General features: G+C 33.1%; 1 protein-coding gene across 10 annotated transcripts in view; it reads left to right on the top strand.

Moving 5' to 3' along the window:
• The window catches only part of cntn5 (contactin 5), a 444,462-nt gene that overhangs the window by 115,763 nt on the left and 302,678 nt on the right, over positions 1 to 26,021 (top strand). For all 10 annotated transcript variants that reach the window (XR_012393602.1, XM_073928913.1, XM_073928910.1 and 7 more), the window contains one exon: positions 24,346 to 24,464. Coding sequence is in view for 9 of the 10 variants with exons in the window: in XM_073928906.1 (XP_073785007.1) it covers positions 24,346 to 24,464 (119 nt within the window). In the remaining variant the exon portion in view is untranslated. The remainder of the gene's footprint in view (positions 1 to 24,345; positions 24,465 to 26,021) is intronic.

Genomic DNA, 26,021 nt, shown 5'->3' with positions numbered 1-26,021 from the left:
ATTTTTCGGATTCTGTTTTTCATCTTACCTGATTTCTGGAACTGCTGTTCCCCTAGACTCGATCCCGGTCGTCGTCCCTGCGGCCGGCTCCTCCTCCTCCGGGGCCTCCGTTCCGCCGACGTAATGCTGTGAGCTAAGCGGACAAACTGGTTGCATCGGGAAAGCCCTCCACTCGGAGGCGAGTCGTCGGCCAGCGAGCGCGAAGAGGAGGAGCGGAGCGGCGCCACACCGCCCCGCAGCGTTTGCTCGAAAAAAACTAAACGCGGCCGTACGTACCTCCGGCCACGTAAATCGCGGTCTGCAGAAACATCCGAAGGGCTATGTTTCCAGAATGAGCTTGGGTTGAAATTGTCACGTTTAAGTAGGGCTGGACAATAATTCAATATGAATATAAATTGTGATAGAATTATTTTCAATAACGGTGATATGAGTTTTAAACTCAATTCTGGTATTTCAATATAAATTTGCAAATATATATTTTAATATATTTATAAGACCTTGTACATTGTATCATTTGTCACTGAGTGACGGTCAGTGCTCAGCCGTCAGAAAGAGTGTGATGTACGACCAGACCGGGAGAGTTCCCGGTGGGCCGGTCTGTTTTTTGGCCACGAGGGGCGGTGCTTCTAGCTGCTTGCACTCTCACAGCACATAGCATCACTCTTTTTATTCATTTTTTTTGGTGCAGCGCCACTCTTCTTATTTATTGTCTCGCAGCCCCATGAGCAAAATGCAGCCTGCAGGGTAATGATGTAACTATCATTCTGGCCACACAAGCATAACAGCGCCGTTGTGGTCCAGCGGTTAGCATGTTGCATTATGACGTCGATGATCCATGTTCAATCCTCACCTGAATAATTATTATTATTATATATTTTTTTATTGTTAAGACATATAAAACTGTAAGGTTGTTGAACATTTGAAGTTCTAAAGCAGCTGTTTTCTTGAAAAGATGTGAATCAGTCACCTTGACCATTAGTAAATACGTTCAAATCCATATACAAACATCCATATTCCTATATATCTACTTGTCTGCAATCCAGGAGGGTTGTTTTTTTGGAAAGTAATGGCTTTATTCTGCGATAACAACCTCCTTGGTGTACTTCATTGCTTACTTATAAAGTACATATTGTCTCAATCTACATCCATACTCCTACCCAATTTAAACCCAACTACTACCATTTGAGCTAATAATTATAGTTAATGGTTTGTTTATATGGAGAATTGTTTCCATGCGACCACAATAATTATTGTGAAAAGTGCTATGCAACTTGAATCACATGTAACCAAAATAACCAAATGTTGCTTAATTATCAAGATCAAAACATGGCAGACTGTTATACAAGATCTATTTATACTAGTTATGTGTCCATTTAAGCAACTTGTTTTATTATAAAGCTGCTGGAGGATGACAAATGGCTGCCAGTGTCCTTAATCAAGAGACAGTGTGATATGCCACACACCTTGGGGCTGGAGAGCAAATGCATAATGCATTGGACAGAGAGTTGCTAAACGCAAACTGTGTCAGCAGCCTCCCAGGACGCGGCTTGACAGCTTGTTGTTAATGGTGATAATGAGCAGGGACTGGACGACCACACCCCTGCCCCACATAAGTCAAGATGATGAGTTACACGGGCACAGCGTCCGGTGGCACGGGACACTTTCCATGTGCTACCATCTCATGTTAACGCCCGATGTGGCTTTGAGCAGCTGACGGTGTGGAACAGGGTCATAAACAGTGTGAAGGCAAGAGAAAAAAAACATGAATATGATTGGCGTTATTTATTTATTTATTTTTTTGTCGGTGGAAAGTGAACTTTGGTCGGTGTTATGAATTTTATGTACAGTGTCATCCACTATACATTGGCATTGTTAGTAAAATCTTCAAAGAAGGCTGTGAAAATATATAAATAGTTGTTTGTTTGTTTGCTTGTATTTTCATTCATTGATTCATTGGTGGGCTGGGTGGGTAACCTTGATAAATGTCATTAAAAGATGAAATAAAAAAAATGTTTATTTAAATTGCATACAAAACTATTAAACAATTGTCAACATTTGAAGTGAAATGAAAGTGAAAAACAATTATTATTATTATTATTGTTATTATTATTATTATTATTATTATTATTATTATTATTATTATAAATTGTTTATTTGTTTATTAATATAAATTGTTTATTTGTTTATCATTACAAATTGTTTATTTGTTTATTGTTTATTATTATTATTATTATTATTATTATTATTTATATTTTATTTATATTTAAAATGTATTTATCATTATTATTTATTAGCATAACTTTGATTAAATATTTTGGTAAGCTTCAAATGCTGACTAAGTTACTGTAAATTCTAATGTTTATTCATGTTTACATTGCACTAGGCTATACACTACCTGTTGTATCCAAATTTTAGGAAGAACAAATAATAACTTGACTTCTAGTTGATCATTTGGTATCAGAAGTGGCTTATATGAAAGGCAGAGGCTACTAAATTACGCTTATTTTATCAATATAAATGATGGTCATGTCTTGTCAAATAACAGAGATAATGTACAGTATAGAATATAAAGTCATGGTGCAGTGGAAAAAAATAATTAATATTGTGTCTGACTCCCATGAGCTTGGACGACTGCATCCATACATCTTTGAAATGACTCAAATAACGTAATTAATAAAGTCATCTGGAATGTCAAAGTAAGCATCCTTGCAGGACTCCCAGAGTTCATCAAGATTCTTTGGATTAATCTTCAATACCTTCTTCTTCATTTTAACCCAGAAATGCTCAATAATGTTCATAGCTTGTGACTAGACTGGCCAATCCTGGAGCACCTTGACCTTCTTTGCTTTCAGGAACTTTGATGTGGAGGCTGAAGTATGAGCGCTATCCTGCTGAAGAATTTTCCCTCTCCTGTGGTTTGCAATGTAACGGGTAGCACAATTGTCTAGATACCTCTGTTGATGTTGCCATCCACTTTGCAGATCTCTCGCACTCATACTGAAGGTAACCCCAAACCATGATTTTTCCTTAACCAAACTTGACTGATTTCTGTGAGAGTCTTTGTCCATGTGGATTCCAGTAGGTCTTCTGCAGAATTTGTGATGATTGGAATGCAGTGATTCATTTTAAAAATCAACCTTCTGACACTTTTCCAGATAATCAACTGGAAGTCAAGGTAATATTTGTTGCTTTTACAACTGGGAAAACTGCTAACTTACTGATATTTTGTTTACTGTATAGCTGAATTTGTGTCGCCCCGTTTTAATGCTCAATTTGATATATTACATGAGAAACAATTGATAAAAATACCCACTTTTGAATTGTGCAGACACCTGCTTTGTTCGTCACATGACTGGACATAATTGAATAGTAATTGGAAACACAACAGAATATGTGCAATTACATTGATAGTGGCTGATGTAGTGCTTCTAGAGGTTGTAGGAGGGAAACTGGGAAAAAAGAATTAGACCAATTTAGATGGTATCTTAATTAAAAACATTAAAGCAAATGAATTCCCTTCTGCTGCTTTTGAAGCAGTTTCGATTATTTCGAAGAGCTTTGTTTTTTTTTTCCTTGGGTACTTTCAGGTTCTTCTTTGATTGTAATAGAAATCAATGTGTGTTTTCCTCTTATTGTGGTATGAGGTGCTTTATCGTTGTCAAGCAACAACAGCATGCCCTATTTACATTTATTAAAACTTGTTTTATTGATTTTTATATGACTTATTATTACTTTTATTTTGTCTAGTGTTTTAGCTGTCTCATAGTGTGATGTGTCTGTGAACACATGATTCTCTAGAATGATCATTTACATTACTATTATGATTATTTTACATATCACTGTTTTGGAACTTACAGCTATTTGCCTTTGTTTTGCTCAGAGTGTACATTTTTATGTATCAATTTAGCAGAGACTTTAATCTAAAGAGACTTAAAAAGTCAAGAATAAATGTAATTTCGAGCAACAATTTGTAGCCTAAAATGGCAAGTTTATTAGAAAACTAGAGTTAGCTTTAAAGAAGAATTGTTTCAAAGGTGCCATGGAAATCTGAGCTTTTTTAGATGTTAAAATCGGGTCCCTGGTGCAACAATGACAACCCTGCAACTGTTTGTTAAACCTTTTTTTTTTTCTTTTTACAACCATATGGAAAATAGACTCTTCTTTGTCTCCCTTTGTGACATAAGAAGAGGATCCTATTATATAATATATACTACACTTGCTGGATCCTACTGTATAAACACACGTCTGTTATAAAACACTCACACAAAAAGAGGACGCATAGTTTGTGAATCAACGGACTTGTGCGACTCAGTATGCAGAATTAAGGCATGCGTGAGCTGGTTATTATAACTCTAATCATCGTTACCTTTGCGTGAAGGTTTGATCATAGATATATACATTAGATGTCGTCTGGCCTATTGTTGTCTATTGGATGGAATGCGTCAATAGCGCATCTTGCTACAGGGTAGCGCTCCTTTGAAATGAATGCAGGACAAAGGTACAGTGGAGGACTGTGGCCATCCAAAGCCAGAGATATACACATATACACATATATCTATGATCGGGAGTTTTCCTGGATGTTAGTATGTATTTTTTTTTTTCTAATTACGAAAATTATAATTTGACATCAATTTTCTACATTGATGGATCAGTGACCACACGGGCATTCCTGACAAAATGCTTGTGTTTGTGTGTACAGAAATGTACTATTCACCCTCCCTGTTAAATTTAATCTAATCCATGTCCTGAAACACAGCTCCTCTCCTGCTTTCACTTCTCATACTGACGGAGGGAGCGATTCGTTTGTGAATGAATCCCCCGAACGACTCTTTCACTAACGTTAGCTGACAATAATACAAGTTTCTGGCAGCGCAGCATCTCGTTGTCATATTTCTTTTGCATTGTTTGCTGATTTTATTCAACAAAACTAGCATAAGCCGAGTGTTTAGTGCGAGTTGGAACTGCTTTGCCGTATGGTGAATGCAGTAAGTGACTGTTATCATCAATAATATAGGATAAAGGATAATAAAGGATCGCTAAGACTCAGTGGGCTGCGGCCAATCGGTTGAGAATCCCCGTTCTATACTTTATTTCTTTTAAGTGACAAGACTTTTGTCTAAGCAAAGTAAGACCTTACTGTCCTAATTAAATAATTAAAAATCAAGGCATAATCATATTTTATTTTGGTAAAATAAACACAATCTAGAGGCTTTTGCCTTTCATATAAGCCACTTCTGATATCAAATGATCAACTAGAAGTGAAGTTTTTATTTGTTATTCCTAAAACATGGATAGACGGCAAGACTTTTGTCAGGTAGTGTAACCCAGGCACAATATGTTAATGCTTTTGCAGCATTAACACCATCAAACACAATCTGTTTATTTATGGCAATATGTTCTGGTCCTCATGCAATTGATACTCATCAGCCATTGGCTAATCTGCATTTAAGAGGTGGAGCTTATTGATAGCTGACTTGAATTCTCTCCATTGTTTGCTAACATAACATTATTGTGCATCTCCCGATGCAAGCTGGCAGGCTGTATAGACCCTTCCATTAGCAAACATCAATACACGCCATTCAAATCCCACACTCTACACTACGAGACCTGAGTGGAGAGCTTACTTTGACTATTAGAAAAAAATATATATCAATATTGGCAGCTCAGATAACACAGTGTGGACCACGCTCGCTAGAGGGGGGCTTTAACCAGGGAGGGGATCGAAGATTTGCCGGTACTGTACTCAAGAGCCTTTATAACAACAGTAAAAGCTTTGAATACCGCAGAGCCGCTGGAATGAAATGAATGGATGCGGTGTAATATGCTCTTTCCAAATGCCAGTCAATGGTTTTGTATTTGTAAGGTATTTTTTTGTGATGTAAGGACTACAGTGGATTCCTTTTTAAGACGAAATGAGTGGAATGTCAGTTAAAGCAGTGAAGTACATTCTGGTCTTTTCTGGTAGTGAGTAAACAGCTCCTTTTTTATTTTTTTTTTATTTTTTGTTACAGGCTCCATGCTCTCATTCCCAAGATATCAAATATTGACAAATAGAGTACTGTCGCCGAAGGGCTTGGAACAGTGTTACTGATGATGAACCTCTGGTTGAACCTGTACTGTAAAGGTGTAAAAAATGTCAACGTGAAGGGATGAAATCAGTACAAGCAAGTTTTGTATAATTTAGTCTCTGACCACTCCAGATTAAATATTTAACAATTACTTTTTTTGGAATATGATCTATTTTTTTAATTATTTTTATTTTATGTTTTATTGTATGTATATATATATATATATATATATATATATATATATATATATATATATATATATATATATATGTAAATAAAATAAAAGGGAATTATATATATATATATATATATATATATATATATATATATATATATATATATATATATATATATATATATATATATATATATCAAGAACACCTTAAAATAAAGTACATTTAAAAAGTCTCTGTACATACAAAAATTCCATATTCTGTTTGACTTTTTGAAAGTTTTGAGATGAAATTTAGGTTATTTGAAAATATGCACTCAATGTGTTTACATATGTGGTTTCATGAGAACTTCTGTTCATTTGAGTTCCAATTATTCACACATATCTAAAGAGTTATTTAAAATGATGCTATTAGACATCTATATTCTGATCTAATCCCGGAGTCGCGTCTCACTGTCTATAATCCTCCATCAGTAATTATAATAGACCACACAGGGCCCCAAACAGGCTCCAATTAAAACATCAGACAATTGTCTCCTCCACGCTCATCCCAGAATCTTCTCAATATCGCTGACGTAAATGTTAATGGGCTGGAGAGGTGTGAAGCGCTATATTAAGTGAGCGTGTAGCCTGTGATTATAATCAGGTCTTTGCCTGTTCCTGATTGACTATCAGCGGGTTCCCATCATCAAGTTACCGACCCCGTCTGCAGTCACAGGCGTTTCCAGTCTCATTTTCCAACAGATATGAGCAGACATGATGTTGTGAGATGATTTTACAGTTTATAGATTATTTTTGAACACCAGCTGACTTGTTAGTGCTTTGCAAAGGCTGTTTTTGAGAGTCAATTAAATGGCCAATGGAAACAGCAGCTGTTTAGATCACAGGTTCTTTAAGGCATAGTTCACACACAAATGTAAATATCCTTATCATTTCCTTCCCCCCATGTGGTTTTAAACCTCGATGAGTTTTTTTCATCTCCTAAACCCACATAAAAAATTATTTGAAGAATGCTGGTTGTTGGGACCCATCAACATGATACTAAATTAGAATTATAAGCTCTCCTGAATTATTAGCCCCCCCCCTGTATATGTATATTTATTTTATTTGTGACTGGCATAACATGCTTTTTCCACTCGGAGTTGACTTCTTTAAACTGCGAGTGCACAATGCACAAATGTAAAAATGTGAGGCGCAGCTGGTGATTAAAACGAGAGGGGTGCATAAGCAGCAAGTACAACTTATGCGATCTTTAGTAAACCATTTAAAAAAGGCGCCTCACAATGCAAAAATTTTGTTGGGTGTGATCGACCCCTTAATCTTTCCTGCATTTCTTTTGATTCTGAATTGGAATACAAAGTTTAACAATTGTGAAAATATTAGCTGAAAAATAACATCTCCCATGCTAATGAAAAAACAACTGAATTTTAAGAAAAAAAAAAAAAAACATGAACCCTTCTTAATTGAAAAGTTGCAACTCTAAATAAAAAAAAAATTTACAACTTGGGCTCATTATTGATACATACCCCTGTATAGATTTCTGGAGATTGTGACATACGTCCCAGGAGATATGTTTTTAGCAGTTTTTGTTTTCGCAAATCCACCAGAGTCATTGCCTTTTCAAATTTCCCTCATGAGTGCCATTTGCGCTTTTTGTTGTGTAAATCCACCAGAGGTCACTGTCGACTTACAGACTTATTGACTGATTGACTGACTGACTGACTGACCAACCAATTCCCCCACCCAACCCATCCATAAACCCAACTGATAGTGTTTTTAAAAGCACCGATTGACCCAATCAACCCCTTTCCTAAATCCAACGACAGTGTTTTCAAAATCAATCTAGAAAAAAAAAACAGCCCTCACGGCAGCCTGATAATTTTTTTTTACCATGCTTTCAGATCTTACCACGTTCTCACCCTGTTATTTAATTGAATATTTAGTTTTATTTATTTAATTTGAATTTTGTTTTGATTTTACCTGCTTTTGCAACCATTCATTGCCAGATTTAAATCCTTCAACTAAAGTTCACTGATGTGCATGGCGAGCTACTGGGCAAACTGGTAACAGTGCAAAAGCTGTCCATGTAGAGGTAAGGGGTCAGCTGGTGGCGTGAAAAGAAAAAGAAACCGGAGGTGGCATCACACCACCCTTAAGTGTTCGTTTTAAAGATACAATTCAGCCATAGGTAGCTCTGGCTTCATAATTCACGCTCTTCAGAAATGTATGTGGGGGTACATTTTCACAATGAATCTGTGTTGAAAATTATCTGGCAAAAAAGTTAGATTTATTGTATACATGAATTGCAACCCTAAATCTAAATATATATATATATATAACTTCTTTGAATGTTTCCTCATTTTTAATTGCTTGAATTCTAACTTTATTTCCTCGAAATTGTGAGTTTATACCATGCAATTTATAGTTTATAAAATCAGTTATAGAAATACAAGAAGAAGAAAAAAGTTTCCTGCACATCTAATCATACTGTTGTCATATTTATCCACCACTTAAGCTTTAAATATTTATCTGAGAGTTTGTATAATGTGCTAGACTGATACATCACACTTGTGCTGTTAATTACGCCTTTGTATTGTGCATTCATATTATCAGGTTATAATAACTGTTTTGCTTATCGTTTGACTTGTTTTTCAACTCTAAACAGTTACTTAAAACACATCACCTGTTTTTCAGATCAGTCTCAGTTAATGGTTTGATCTGTTTACTGAATGAATGCTTGTTTCTTCTTGTGACTTTTAATTTTACAGTTATGATTTTTTTCAACACAGGCTTATTGTGAAAATGTACCTTCGTATACATTTCTGGAGATTGTAAATGATATAGCCAGAGCTACCAATAGCTGCATTTAGTCTTTAAAGCTATTGCTTTGGGGTGGTATGGCACTGCCAATGGCTTCTGTTTCTTTTCGCGCTACCAACTGACTGCTTACCTCTGTGTTGACAGCTTTTGTTGCTGTTACCAGTTTACACAGTGGCTCAGATGTCAGCCGATTTGAGACACAAAGAGGAGTTGACCATGGTGATGCCGTTTGAGTCCAGTAAAGAACTGTTCCAAAAATCATGTAAAACAATAAAAAAAATGCAAAAAAAAAAAATAATAATAATAATAATAAACAAGTAAATAACAGCATGAGAATGTTTTTAGATCTGAAAATGTGTTAAAAACCAGGCTGTTGTGAGGGTTTTTCTTTTTCTGTATTGCTTTTGAAAACACTCGGTTAGGTTTTGGGGAAAGAGTTGGGTGGGGTTATCGGCTGGTCGGTCAGTCAGTCAGGCAACAGTGGCCTCTGGTGGATTTATGCAAGAACAGCAGGTGCGAAGGGCACTTGCGAGGGAAATTTGAGATCTGAAACAGTGTACACAGTGGCCTCTGGTGGACTCAAAAAACAAAAACTGCATAAAAAAAAAAAAAAAAAACTTTCTGTGACGTATCTTGCGCTTTCCAGAAATGTATATAGTGGTACGTATTAATAATGAACCTCACTTGTTCCTTGCAATGGGGTATGTGCACAGAGGAGTTGAACTAGCAATAAGCCATGCTCAATCGTTTACGGTCATGCCATTATAAAACCACAGACTTTCAGATTTGCTTTTATTATAAACCAATCAACTTCACTGCCTGATTAATATACTAACGCAACAAAAACAACCAAATATCAACATCTAATGATGTTACAGCTTGACGTTGTGTGGATGTTTCCATTATGACGTCTATCAGATGTTGGATTTTGGTTGCCATACTTGACGAATAAATGTCAATATTGACTTCAGTGTGACATTGGCTTAAGATGTTGGCTTGACGTTCGATTTTGGTCACTTACTAACTTAACTAAAAACAAACAAATATCGACGTCATTTAAAATCATTATTGGAAGTCAAAATAACATACATTGAATTTTTGTCACCCAATATTACTATCTAAATCTAACCTAATATTATTGCCTTATGACATTGTGTGCCTGCTGGGTACATCATAATCACATTACTCATAGAGCAAGGTTCTGATTGGTTAATGCGATTCTAATGTCTTTGGTGGATTTTGGCAGATTGTCCTTGGTTCAGATTTTTCTAATCGAGCAGTTCCTGTGAATTCCTCTGAAATATTCCCACAATTGCCCAGAATAGTATAACAGTAATAATTGTGAGTTGAAAAAAAATTGATAATTAAACTCTGATAGAATTACTTACAAATGCGAGTTTGTTTGCAACAGTTCTAAAAAAGTCTGAATAACAATTCAAAAGTTCATTATTATTATTATTATTATTATTATTATTATTATTATTATTATTATTATTATTATTATTTTATTATTATCATTAATTATTATTATTATTATTACTATTATTATTATTATTATTATTATTATTATTATTATTAGTACTACTACTACTACTAATAATAATAATAATAATGATAATAATAATAATAATAGTAACAATTGATTGATTGATTGATTGATTGATTGATTGATCGATTTATTGATTGATTGATTGATTGATTGGTTGATTGATTGATTGATTGATTGATTGATTGATTGATTGATTGATTGATTGATTGATTGATTGATTGATTGATTGATTGATTGATTGATTGATTGATTGATTGATTGCAGAAACAGCTATCCATAAGGATGTGATTAATCTGTTATGTATATCAAATCTGGCTGGAATGTTCTGAAGAGTGATGTGATGCTAAAGTTGGATTAATCATATACTGAAATATTGTTATCTTTACTATATTTCTCATGGTGGAGTTCAGGTTTATTTTACAGAGTTCTAAATAAAATCATTATTTCCTAAGAAAATAAAGTGTTTCTACTTTTAAAGTCCACACTTAAACATTTTATTTGTCATTACCAAATAATTAAATGTCCTCTAATTTTTTCTTTATTTAAACATGTTACTTCCTCTTTTTGTGTCAGCAGCAGGTCAGTTGTTGCGGCAGAAGAAACTTTCTGTTAATGCTGTAGTTTCACTCCAGGTCCTTGATACTCACAGCTCTGCACATTCTGTGTTTCTCCCTCTTTTATGAGACCTGTTTCAGATCATCAGCTCATTAGGTGAGAGAAAAAGCTTCAAGAACTGACTGAACTGGCTATGTCAGATAAACTGTATATAGGTCTCCATGAACCACAAGTTAAAACCACTGAGTGAGTCTGTAGTGAAGACAAGTTCTTCTAACTAAAAGTAAAACAAATACTGTGCATATATATAGTTGAAATGAGAATGTTTATCCATTCTTTATTCTAACCGAAATAAAACAAACACGACTTTCTCCAGAAGAATTTTTTTTATTATTCATATATTACTGTATATTTATGTATGGTTGGAACGTGATCCTGTCTCTTCCTTTCCCTGCACATCAAATGATTACTGACTGCTTATAGTTTCCCATAGGCAGTGTTCGCTCATGATGTAACAGTATTCCCGCAGGCGGGTATCAGTTTCAGGTTTATTTTATTTTTTATTTTTTTGCTTTAGTAATATCTCATTCCTTTCCCCGAGCTTCACACTTGCAGTTATTTTAACACAAATAAGCCAGTCATGCCTTCTGGATCATTTCTTTGGCAAAACGAGATAGAGCTGGACATTTAAGATTGTATGACACACGTACCATTGCGATTACTTTTCTCACCATCCGCCTTCAGTGTTCGATTTCTTCTTCTTCTCCTCCTCCTACAGACTTCAAACAAGAGCTTTCCGGAAAATTTAGAATTGTAGAGCTGCATTAATCATTGCTGAGCGCTATTGGAAGCTGAGATTAAGAAGACGTAGATGCTGTTTTTTATAGCGCATTTATAGTATGGAGAAATGGATAGTCACAATAGATAAACGGGTATATCCCTGGAACACATAAAATAGTGGAAAGTAGGTGTTAAATTAAATTTAGTTTTTTGTAAGGATTTTTTATTTATTTATTTTTTGCTCAATAATTGGGTTGTAACAGAGCATATAGGAGAGCAAAGTGTATCAAAATACAATAAAAAATGTATTTAATTAAATTTAATTTTATTTTTATGTGGTATTAAGTCTATATTAATATACACAAATGTTGGTTTCATTTTTTTGTTAATTATTTTATTTTATTTTATTTTATTTTTATGTGATGTTATTGTGTCTATATATTGAAATACAAAAATATTGTTTTATTTTGTTATATATATATATTTTTTTTATTTTGTTTTGTTTTATTTTTGCCAACATGCTATTGTTGTTGGTGTGGTTGTTCTTCATATTATTATTATTATTATTATTATTATTATTATTATTATTATTATTATTATTAGTAGTAGTAGTAGTAGTAGTAGTAGTAATAGTTGTAATAGTATTATTATTATTATTATTATTATTATTATTATTATTATTATTATTATTATTATTATTATTATTATTATCATTGTTATTAGTTTTAGTTTTCACCATTCATGTCAGTCATTGTTAGAACATAAAATTTGTCATTGAACGTTTTGATTGCTGCAATTCATCAATTGGTGTATTTTTCGCACAGCATTGTGGGTAATGCAGTTTTTACAGCGCTAAATGCAATAAAAGCAAAATATTTTTAAAGCAAACTGATTTAAGCAAGCAGATAGTGTATGAATCACCAAAAGCATACCTTAAATTACTTGGACCTGTCAACAGCATTACACTCCTAAAAAATGTTGGGTTATTTTTAACCAAACCTTTGGTCAACAATGGAGAAACTCAACCATTGTATACATTAGAGTAACTTATAATAATATAATACTTATATTATAATAATACTAATAATAATAATAATAATAATAATAATAATAATAATAATTAGGGATGTCCCCATCAGTTTTTTTTTTTTTTGTTTTTTTTTTTTTGCCCTGGAGCACTTTTGTGAGGTAGATTAAACAATCAAGTAACAAATAACATAAATTCTTCACTTTTGGATTTATTGCAACACTACATTTAAACAAATCTAATAGAAAAAAAAAAGCAAATAGCACCTCATCCTAAAATACCCGGCAGGCAATCCCAAGTTTACAAATCTCACAGTTTGCTATGGCAATGTTGTCATCATCAACTTAATAACATCTCCAGTCTGCAGACATACTCTGGCTTTCTGCTTCAAGTTGCTTCTTTGTTCTACTTTGCCAGCATTAAACCTATACCTTCTCTGCAAGGTAATGGCATGCTTTACGCGTTGCTGTTTCTGTGTGAATTGAAGAAAGGGGTCTAATTCTGTGCCACCACAAGACTATAGTTGTGTGGTAAAAAATATGGGGAATATAAATATATATTTAATAATATAAATAATATATTTATAATTATTTTCATTTTTTTTTGGTGTTATTGGATCTATATTAAAATACAAAAATATTGTTATTTTTTCATATTTTTTATTTTATTTTATTTTATGTGGTGTTATTAAGTCTATATTAAAATATATAAATGTAGTTTTTATTTTTATTTTTTATTTGTTTGATTTTATTTAATTTTTAATTTATTTTATTTTATTTTATTTTAGTTTGTTTTTCGCAACACTCTACTGTTGTTGGTCTTGTTTTTCTTCATATTATTATTATTATTATTATTATTATTATTATTATTATATTATTATTAGTTTTAGTTTTTGTTATTGTCATTGTTAGAACATAAAAATTGTTATTGAATGTTTTTATTGCTGCAACTGATGATCAGATCCGGATATCAATAATAATAATAATAATAATAATAATAATAATAATAATAATAATAATAATAATAATAATGTTCAGTTTGGCCATGTTTGATCCAATGGGCTTTTTTAAAGTGTAAAAGTCTATTTCTGAAGTGGCATTCCCTGTCTTCCAGATTACGAAACTGCCTGGGTGTAATTCAAATTCTCTCATCACATCTGACTTATTGATTTCTGAATTATACAACATATAGAAACCCTTATCATGTTTCTTGGATAATTAGAACTAAGACAGCATGTTCCTTTCAAAAGACTCTCATGCATCCAAAACTGTCCTGACCCAAAAAGAATAAAAGACAGAGTTCACTAATATACCACCACTCTCAGATGAAACTCTCAGCAGACTCTATTGTTTCTGTTTGGTCTGCATGAGCCTCTCTGTCCCGTTGAGGTCACCGTGCTGGAGTCATGATGGCCCGGAGCCGCTCTAATCCCCGTCCCCTGGGTGACATTACACTTCATCTGCCTCTTTTAATTAATGAGGAATTCAAAGAGAGCCATCTGATCCTCCTCGTGACAAACGAGTGCCTGCTTTTGTTTCTCCTCTCATAAGGATTTGTTTATTTATTTTTTAAACAATTAGCCGGAGGTGGACACCATTTTATCTCGCTGTTATTAAGATGGGCATGCAGTACATTAGAGATGATGGCCTTACTTTATTATTGTCAACGTTTACTTCAAAGCGGGGGAGTAGATCTGACTTTATTTCATTCGTCTCATTGCTGCTGTTTTATCATCAGTGGGATTATGGCGTCAAAGAAATTTTTGAGTGATCTGAATACTAGAGCAGATTGTAGTCAGAGACGCTTGGAGTTTTAACAAGCTCAGAACTATGTTGGTTTGATCAGTGTTAAAAGTTTTTTTTTTTTTTTTTTTTTTTTTCAAATACCCTCATTTTTTCAACTCCCCTAAAGTAAAGAGTTGAGTTTTACCATTGTTGAATCATTTCAACTAATCTTAGGGTCTGATGGGAGCAATATTAGCTTAGCTTAGCATAAGTCATTGATTCGGATTAGGCCATAAGTGTCTCGCTCGAAAATGGCCAAATAATTTAGTTAAAATTCCTGTTTGAAGCTTGGCTGTTGTTACTTCACGTTCTAAGACCGATGGAAAATAAAATCTTCTATTTATAACCCAACATGGCGAGGAACTACTCTCATTACGGCGTAATAATTAAGTTTTTTAAGTAAATAATTAAGTAAATAATTAAGACTTTGCTGCAGTCGCAATATTATGCAATGCCAGAAAATAGTCTCTAGCCATAGATATATACATTAGATGTCGCCTACCCTGTTGTTGCCAATTGGAAGGAATGTGAATAGAGCTGCCATTTTACTACAGAGAAGCTCTCCTTTGAAATGAACGCGGGACCCAAGCTGCAATGTAGGACTGTGGCCTTTCAGAGCCAGAGATATAAACATATACACATATATCTAGGATTGGGAGTTTTCCCGGAGATCATTATGCAATTTTAGTTTTTAATCACGAAACTTATGATTTTACATCACTTTCGGAATTGTTGGATCAGTGATCGCACAAAAAGCTTTGGTTTGTGTGTATGTAAATGTACTATCCCCCCTCTCATTTAAATTTGATCTAATCCGTGTCCTGAAACACCCCCCCTCTCTTGCAGATGCTTTCCCTTCTCTCACTGACAGAGGGAACGATTCATTTGTGAATGAATCCCTGTTATGACTCCTTCACTTAGCTGACAATAATACAAGTTACTGGCAGCGCAGCACCTCGTTGTCATATTTATTTTGCAATGTTTGCTGATCTTATTCAACAAAACTGGCATAAGCCTAGTATTTAGTGTGAGTTGGTGCTTCTTTGCCTTATGGTGAATGCAGTAAATGACTGTATTATCATCAATAATGTTACCTGTTTGGCACAAAAAGTTCATAGCTAACATACAAAAGCGTAAAAAAACTAAATCTTACCTATGAAATGTTCTGCCTTTGTGCTTTATTTTCTTTGTTTGCTCGTTACTAAATCTGTGCACAGTGCTAAACTCCTGCATCTTCACGTAGTAACACTGTCTTGACCAGTGCAGTTGAATGACATTCGTCCTGGGAGCACTGTACTAGTGTGGCGGCACTATTGACCCATGCTCAGGGTCCGTATGCGATATCTAGTGTACTATGGTCTCTAGCTAGGTAACAATGTGACATTATATAGGAACATTTTTGAAACTCTGGTCATTTTTGAATGAGATGCTAATGGTCTATGTAAGGGACTGAGGGTCAAATAAAATAAAGCACAAACTGAAAACCCCAAGTTTGAGATTTATTTCAAATAAATCTCAGATAGGACGCAAGTTAATTCTGTGAGCTGAAATTTTTCAGTAAAATATACTGCTGTTTCAATTGTTTCCACTGAATGGTGAAATACCAAACGTTTTTAATCTCATCCAGAAGCCCAAATCAGCGACAATTTGACAGCTATCTCAGAGAGAAAGACCTCATACCTTTTTTTGTATCCGTCCAAGAAAACTAAACATTCGCGATCGATCAACCAGTGGAAAATCTCCTCTCGCTCTGCACGTTTTCTACTGCTGGTTCTGTTTGTGCGCGATCTATCACTCATACAGAAATTCTCACGTGCTCTGCAGACCCATTGAGACGCGTCTTTTCAACCCAAAATGCATCCGTCCGTAGTTTCTGAATCTCATAATATGTCCAGAATTCAGGTATTACTATTTTGAATTCTAAAGTTCCCGTTATTTGTATGCGTTTTTGCATTACCTTTTCGCAGCTGACTGCACGCTCACAGCCGCGAGAGAAACATTAAATGATTAATCATTTAATCAACGACTCAGATAAACTTTATATTCGGAGAGAACAAAATTACATCTAGAATGGCTGCAAAATATTTGTACACCTTCAGAAAGGGTTAATCAACTAATTTGCCTTATTTCAACAATCTACACTTTTTATTCTAGTATTTTTTTTTTGCAATAATTTCTATTTTTCTTTATTTTTTTCTGATATTTATTTCTCATTTGCTGCATATTTTATTAAAAATAATTAATTACATGCTTTATACATACCTGAAATGTTTTGACAATACTGTAAATGTTATTCCAATATAGCAACTTTAGAGAGAGAGAGAGAAGAAAATACAAAGTGTATTACAATGTCATAATAAATAAAAATCAAGGTAAAAATCACATTATTTTTTGTTTGTTGCATGTAGTTGACCATTTATGTGCTGTGGGAAAAAGGTGTTTTTCAATCAGGCTACCACTGCAACTATATTTCAAACCTGTGGAAAGCCCTGCACACTGAGGTGATCTCAAGAGAAAATGTAACTATTTTACGTTTAGTCAGTTTAGTGACTATTTTGTACGATTTCAGCCATATGAAAATGTGCCATTTGAAAAATGAGGCGTAGTAGCACCCCCAACCCCCCAACCAACACATCCCCCCCAGAGAATCAAACAAATACTAGCTCTAAAGTGATGTTTGTCTGGCAACGGGTTCTGACAGTCAGCAGCAGATGTAAATGATTGCTGGAAGAAGATAGTTCCTTTTACAAAAGGGTTTTTAGACGCTCAGTGTTTGATTTTATACTCTTATACACACGGTTATGCCATCTAACTGTTTTATAGACACAATATCACACTCATAAATACTCATATAGTTTTCATATTTCAGAATTTCTTGTTTAATTCTTACAATGGTTTTTCTGCATGTGACAACTTCTGCAAAATTAATTGAAATGAAAAGCTATGAGCTTTCTCAGATTACGGAATGGGTGATAAATTATAGACAAAAGCAAAAGTAGTATTAAAACAAAAAGTTTATCACAGTACATGTTGCAAGAAAACACTGGGTCTTTACACTTCAAAACTTCATGTTTAATTATGTGCTATTGCTTTGTAATTAATGATGCAGTTTGCTCATTTAAATATTTCTAAATATTTTAACTGCACATTAATAAAGGGATTCAATGTGTCATAATTACAAATTATAGTACAATTTATCAGCATTAATCATTTCCTCCACAAAAACCATCAACAAAACTACACTGCATACCAATTATAAGTTCACTATTGTAACACAAAACCAGTACCTGAAGCAAAACCACCCATAAAAGCATACCGATTTGACCTGTTACACCTTTATTAGAATTCAAGCTTACGTAATTGGCACAGAAATGATGTCTCCCTCATATTTGTAAATATGGGGTTGTTCCTCCGCCGTATGATTGATCTAGGTTAGAATTGGAGTTTTGTTCCTCGTTTCTCTATTGTTAGTGAGAGGGAGAGAAAGAGAGCGAGCTCTTGATGAAAGCTCACTGCACACAGCCTGATGTGGAGCAGCCAAGTGCGATGAACTTTAGACAGGCCTGACGCAAGCCTGCATTACTAAATATACACAAGAGGATCGCTCCCACAGGAGTCTTTCAAGCACATACACACATGCGTGATTTAAGGCATGTTGAAGAGGGGACCTGAAAAATTTTTCAGGTCCCCTCTTGAACATGCCTTAAATCACGCATGTGTGTATGTGCTTGAAAGAATCCCCTTGAAAATGCTTTTGCAGCATACATATATATGTATATATATTTTGCTCCTAGCCTGACTGTAGTACCATGTTTACTTGTTTGTATATTTCCCCCTTTTATATATATATATTTTTTTTTACTTTCCCACTGTATGACTGTATTTGTATATGCTGATGTATCGAAATAACCGACGAAAAAAAAAAAAAAAAAACGTTTAGCTGAGAGGACATTTATATCAGTATTGGATTGTGGAGATATACGTTATATGCACGTACCTCTGAATGTAAGAAACAAAACAAAATGCATATTGTTTATTATAGTGGCTTGTGATTTGTCACATGTGTGCAGCGTGTCGTGGTGCCAGTTGGCGCATCTAGTGTGCAACCTGCTTAAATCCACCAAAGGCCACTGTCAACTGATCGACCGACCAATCACCACACCCACCCAAGTGTATCTGTCCAGTGTTGCCAACTTAGCAATTTTGTTGCTAGATTTAGCAACTTTTCATACAACCCTAGCAACTTTTTTTTTTCAAACAGCACCTACCAACAAATTTAGCGACTTTTAGCATTCATTGGGCTACTTTTAGCAATTTTTAACAAGTGACTCAAAAGAGCAGTGACTGCAGACTTCTGTCAGTAGAGTTAAATTGCTAGCTCAGATTGTTTTTCATAACCATTTACTGATATTTGTTAACATGTATAATTGTTGGTAATTTAGGTAGCAGTACATTTCAATAGTGCTATAATTGTTGTCACTTTTACAAATGTGTTAATTTCACAAATCAAAGCGAGTCAGTACACAAGCTGTGGTTATTTAAAACAACGTAACTGTTCATTATCAGTGTTATATTTAAAAATAAAAATTAAAACTCTAACCAAAAATGGTTTGTATTACTTTTTCAGATAGTCAACTATATTTTTTTATGCAACTCTAAATTGACATATTTCAAATAATGTTTTTGCTGAGATGGCCAGTCAATTTGAGAAAACATTAATTATTTTGTATACTAGATAAAGATGTAGTTTTGAGTTGTGATTACGCAATGACGTCATCACGCAAAGTAATATTGTCACCTTAAAATTATAAGGTTGTATCTGACATTTTGTCAAAATTGAGTTATTGACATATTCTTATTAAATGACAACTTTCAGAATCATTTAAACGAAAAGGAAAGCGGTTCATTTCATTACTCAGTGCATCTTTTATAAACCCTAATGCTTTATTAAATCTGTATTACTGATTCATGGATTCAGTTGAAACCCGTGACTCACTGAGATAACAAGATTAAGCCAATTCGTAAATTACTAATTCTAACCATTTTTATTTTGTCCAATGAACTGATTCATTGGAAAGTCTGTTTCAAAAAAGCTTTTGAACACAACAAAAAGAACTAGAGCACTAGAGTTTTAAAGAAATAATGATTTATAATTTAGCTTCTTCATCGTGAAAATGCTTTTATATGGCTGAAAAAAAGACCTTTAAAAGAAATTTAAAAATAATTCATGATGTCTTTTTTTTTCTTTGTCCATTTGGGCCATACAATTTTCAGTACGCATTTGGTTTCATTATAAGTCAATGAACGAAGGGAATATTGTGAAAGAAAGAAAGAAAGAAAGAAAGAAAGAAAGAAAGAAAGAAAGAAAGAAAGAAAGAAAGAAAGAAAGAAAAAAGAAATATTTTTTTTTAGAGTTAAAGAGTTGAGTTCTACTACTGTTGTATCTATTCAATCAAACTTCAGGTCTGGCGGGATTAATTTTAGCTTAGCTTAGCATAAATCATTCATTCAGATTAGACCATTAGCATCTCGCTCCAAATAATTAAAATTTCCTTTTTGAACTGATTGTAGTTACTTCAAGTATTAAGACTGATGGAAAATAAAAATGTTTGTTTGTTTGTCTATATGGGCCATGTCATTTTCAGTACACATCCAGTTTCATTACAAGTCAAAGAAAGAAGGGAATATTCACTCATTCATTTATTCATTCATTTTCTTTTCGGCTTAGTCCCTTTAATTAGGGGTCATCACAGAGGAATACACCGCCAACTTATCCAGCATATCTTTTACACAGCGAATGCCCTTCCAGCTGCAACCCATCATTAGGAAACACGCATACGCACCAACTTTAGCTTAGCTTAGCATAAATCATTGAATCAGATTAGACCATTAGCATCTCACTAAACAAATAATCAAATACATTAGTTAAATGTCCTATTTGAACTTTGATTGTAGTTACTTCATGTGCTAAGACTGATGGAAAATAAAAATGTTTTTTTTTTTTTTTGTCCTTTTGGGCAATTGTCCAGTTTCATTATAGGTCAAAGAACGAAGGGATTATTAAAGAAAGAAAGAAAGAAAGAAAGAAAGAAAGAAAGAAAGAAAGAAAGAAAGAAAGAAAGAGATTTTTTTATTCTAATTTTACTTTTTCCCTAGTGTTAAAGAGTTGAGTACTAATTTTGTTAAATCCATTCAACTAAACATCAGGTCTACCGGGAGCAATTTTAGCTTAGCTTAGCATAAATCATTGAATCAGATTAAACCATTAACATCTTGATTAAAAATTAAAGAATTAGCTTCCTATTTGAACTTTGATTGTAGTTACTTCATGTACTAAAACCAATAGAAAATATATATATATTTTTTTTGTCCATTTCTACGAATGGCTAGTTTCACTTTAAGTCAAAGAACGAAAGGGCTATTGTGAAACAGAAAAAAAGGAAAGAATGAAAGAAAGATTTTTTTTTCTATCCCTAGAAATAAAGAGTGTAGTTTTACCATTGTTGAAACCATTCAATCAAACTTCAGGTCAAGGGAGAGCAATTTCGCTTAGCTTAGCATAAATCATGAAATCGGATTAGACCATTAGCGTCTCGCTCAAAAATTTGAACTCTGATTGTAGTTACTTCATGTACAAAGACCAATGGAAAATAAAAATATTTTCATACAAATTTCAGAAGTAGAAAGAAAGAAAGAAAGAAAGAAAAAAAAGAAAAAAAGAAAGAAAGAAAGACATATGAAAAACGTCATACAGGCTTGGCATGACATTGATCATGTCTTTTATTTTTAGTTTGTTTTGTTTTGCAGGGAACCATTCCTGTAATGTCTAATGTGACCTTGTCAATGAAAAATAATAATAATAAAAAAAATGAAAGTAGACAAATAACAGAAACATTGAAGGTGCACCATGTGCTGGCTATAAAAAGGCTTGGCATATGGACACATTTTTTACACGCACTCCTGCAGAACGCTCTCATTGATGTTGTTCTTGATAGGCAGGCCGTGGCGCCGTGCATATAAATAATGAGAATTGTTGCTTTATGCTACTCAGTCTTGGTCAGTCTTCATGTGTGTGTGCACTGAGGTGAGACACAGGCAGGTGTTATTAGTAATGGATGGATAGTGAGAGAGAGAGAGCTTGTCCAGTTTCTCCTCAGGCTCTCCACAGGACTCCATTAATTGCATTCAGCCTCAAAAATTAATATTTGCTCTGTTTCTATGCAAAAGGGTTATTAAATAACCTGCTGTAGCATGTGTGTGTGTATTTGTGTTGATATGAGCAGCTGCACAAGCATTAGTGATGTGTGTGTGTGTGTGTGTGGTTAGAGGACGGTGTGTCTCTTTTTCAAGCATCTGGCTGCTCTATCACCCCTAAAGCAACATACTCATCTGTGCTTTGATCATGGAGACTAATGCATCACACGCCGGCAAACACACACACACTCTGTCTCTCTCTCGGCTCAAATGGGAGAGTTGATTAAAGGGGAGGAGTGCAACTTTTCACTTTATTAAAAAAAGGAATGGTGGCTATGCTATGGTAGAACTGGGGTCAGAATGAACTAGCATAGTATTGGGTATAGGTAATAGTTGATGTATTGTAGTATGGTTGGTAAAATAGCTGGCAGTGTCATGCATAAAAATGTAATGACTGGGATTGAGTCATGCACAAATGGGTTGAAATGATCGCAATGTTTAATGGAAACTCTGATGAAACGTATGGTAACAGATGTTCATTGTTCATTCCGTCATAACCCGGTTATTATATTTATGATCTGTCAAACATCTAAATATTACTATATGTCAATTGGAATAACTAATTATAAACATTATTAAGTAAAATGGACAACTCCTGCTTTTATATAAATTCTTTGTCTATTGCTATCCACCTAAATGGTAGTTCAGGCATTTCGTTGGTAGATTCAAGTGTTTTTTTTTTTTGTTTTTTTTTTTTTTGATATTAAAGAAAAAATATCAGTGACAAACTAGTAGGTGTAATTAGCAAATAAAAAAATGTGAATAAAATGTTTAGTGAAAAATATAAAACATACATTTTAAAAACAGGACTCAACAGATCATTAAGTCCCATAGCATAAAAAAGTGAGATATATTAGGGTAATATTACTATGGGTATAATAAAACAAACATGCATAATGAGGATTAAATAAATAAATAAAAAATATGTAAAACATTAAATATTAAAATTAAATTAAATAATAAAATAGGGTATCATAAAACAATCAGTTTAATGAAACAAACAGAACTACAGGGGAATAAAATAAAATAATGACAAAAAAAATTAAATAAATAAATAAAATTAAATATATATATATATATATATATATATATATATATATATATATATATATATATATATATATATATATATATATATATATATACACACACAAAAATATATTACCAAAATAGGATGTCATGAAACAATAAGGCTATAATAAATAAATAAATACATAAATAAATAAATAAATAAATAAATAACATTTAAAACAAAATAAAATACAAAATAGGGTATCATAAAACAATAAGTGTATAATAAAACACTAATTTAAATATGAAATATTTAAAAAATAAATATAAAAATAAACAAATATATATATATATATATATATATATATATATATATATATATATATATATATATATATATATATATATAATTTGACAAAAATAGAGAATCATAAAACAATATGACTATAATAAAACAAAATAAATAAATATAGAAACAAACAAATAAAATAAAATAATAGGGTATCATAAAAACAATAAAGGTATAATAAAACAAAAACATAAATACATAAATTACTGAATACATACATGAATACAAATAAATAAATAAATAAATAAATAAATAAATAAATAAATAAATAAATAAATAAATAAATAAATAACTCCTTAAAAAGATAAATTAAAATGACAAAAATATGGTATCAAAAAACAATACGAATATAATAAAACAGACATAAAATAAAATAAAACAATGAGGCTATAAAATAAAGCATATTCTTAACAATAATTAATATACCAAAGGATCAGGGGTCACATACCCATTAATCAATCAACCTCAAATTACATCTGCACATTTTATTTTGTTTTGTTTTTTTATACTATTTACAATTATAATAGCATAAAATATATAATAGCATTTTTGTGAGAAAAAAAAGACAATGCATGATCATTTGAAAGCATTGTCTTACAAAAAATAATTTAGTCTCATGTATATTACTTCCTTTCAATTTTCTTGTACTGAAATTATCGTTTCAATATCACTATATCGTTGATAATATTGTGTATCCTGATATCGTTGTGTATCTTTTGTCAATTTCTTTTCACAAACTTCTCAATGTACCATCCAGAACTTTCCACTATGTATTAGCACATTGTTTTAATTTGTTATTGCTGTGTGTTACACTTGGGTTTTCTCCACAACTCAGAGACACCAGATACTCCACGAACTGTCAAGCTATAAACCCTCAAGATTGATACAGAAAAACAGCTTTTTCAGTTTAACTCGCCTCGTTCTCTCTCACACACACACATTCACTGTCTCTCTCCTGTCCTCTTGTTTTTCGTAGGTGCTGCTTTAATGAAGAAACAGACCTACTAACAATCTCACGGAAGGGACCCTCCAGAACAAGTATGGGGTCACCATGGAAACCACTTCTCCTGCTGTCAGTTATCAGCGGCCTAGCAGGTACGAGAGTGCGATTATATCAATATAAGAAGCCGGCTTTTCTGAAAACAGCCAGTCTCTTCTCTCAGCGACGCTGACAAAGAGCTGCCATGAAACACTTCCTGGCATTTTTTTTCCGTGTGTGTTATGCGGGGCTTGTTAGCGCTCCACTGCCCTCGCATTCGCATTATCTGCAGCTCTCATAACACCACTGAGGTATTGTCTTGAACCGTTAGCATGGTAATGGCTTGGTTAAGTAAACATCAGATAGCGTAATTGACGTCTAAAATGTAGTCTTGAATGTGTAATGCCGCGCGTCTTTAGCAGATAGAGGAGCCCTGGGTGTGCAATTATTGAACAGATGTTTGCACCATACCAAGCCACGGCAAACAAGCTTCGGAGAGATGAAATATTCCTATTAGCATGCTTGTGTTTCACATGCTGTCCTTTGAAGGGCCACTTTGTAGAGACGCTTTCTGTTCTGAAATACTGATAAAAGGAGATTCTGAAGAGCGGAAAGTAGAGTAAATGCATAAAAGCTGCGCCACTATACCTAAGCATTTCTGTTGTGCCTAATTAGACTTGGTAAATACCTGGTGTTTTTGGCTTGCTTTGTACTTTTTTGACTATATAGGTAAGTCAAAACAGTTAATTATGTTACACTAACTGTATTTTTAGAACAAAAACTCAATGCATTGTTGGAGAAACTGACTAGTGAATCACTAATTGTTTAAATACATTTTATTTTATTTTATTTTATTTTATTTTATTTTATTTTATTTTATTGCTTTGCTTTGCTTTGCTTTGCTTTGCTTTGTTTTGTTTTACTTTGCTTTGCTTTGCTTTGCTTTTGTTTTGTTTTGTTTTTTTCATTATTGTGTGTCTATTTTATTATACTCTTGTTGTTTAACGATACCCTATTTATTTATTTATTTATTTATTTATTTATTTATTTATTTATTTATTTATTTATTTATTTATTTATTTATTTATTTATTATTTTAAATTTTGTTTTATTACAGCCTTATTGTTTTATGATACCCTAGTATTCATTCATTTATTTATTTATTTATTTATTTATTTATTTATTTATTTGTTTATTTGTTTGTTTGTTTGTTTGTTTGTTTGTTTGTTTGTTTGTTTGTTTGTTTAAATGTGTCGCACTTCTGTTGTTGAACTAGTACTGGTTAGACATGGTAATAATGACATGATATACACTACCTGACAAAAGTCTTGTTGTGTATCCAAGTTTTAGGAACAATAAATAATAACTTGACTTCTAGTTGATCGTTTTGCATCAGAAGTGGCTTATATGAAAGTCAAAGGTCTCCACATTATTCTTATTTTACCAAAATAAAATTTGATCATGCCTTGATTTTGAATTATTTAATTAGGACAGTAAGGTCTGACTTTGCTAAGACAAAAGTCTTGTCACTTAACAGAAACAATTTACAGTATAGAATATAAAGTCATGGTGCAGCAGAAAAAAAAAAGAATGTTGTGTATGACTCCGCTGATCCATACATCTCTGCAATGACTCAAATAACTTTATTTATGAAGTCATCTGTAAACGCAAAG

The sequence above is a fragment of the Danio rerio genome, chromosome 18, assembly GCF_049306965.1.
Source record: "Danio rerio strain Tuebingen ecotype United States chromosome 18, GRCz12tu, whole genome shotgun sequence".
Taxonomy (NCBI): domain Eukaryota; kingdom Metazoa; phylum Chordata; class Actinopteri; order Cypriniformes; family Danionidae; genus Danio; species Danio rerio.
This window is presented reverse-complemented; position numbering and strand designations above follow the sequence as displayed.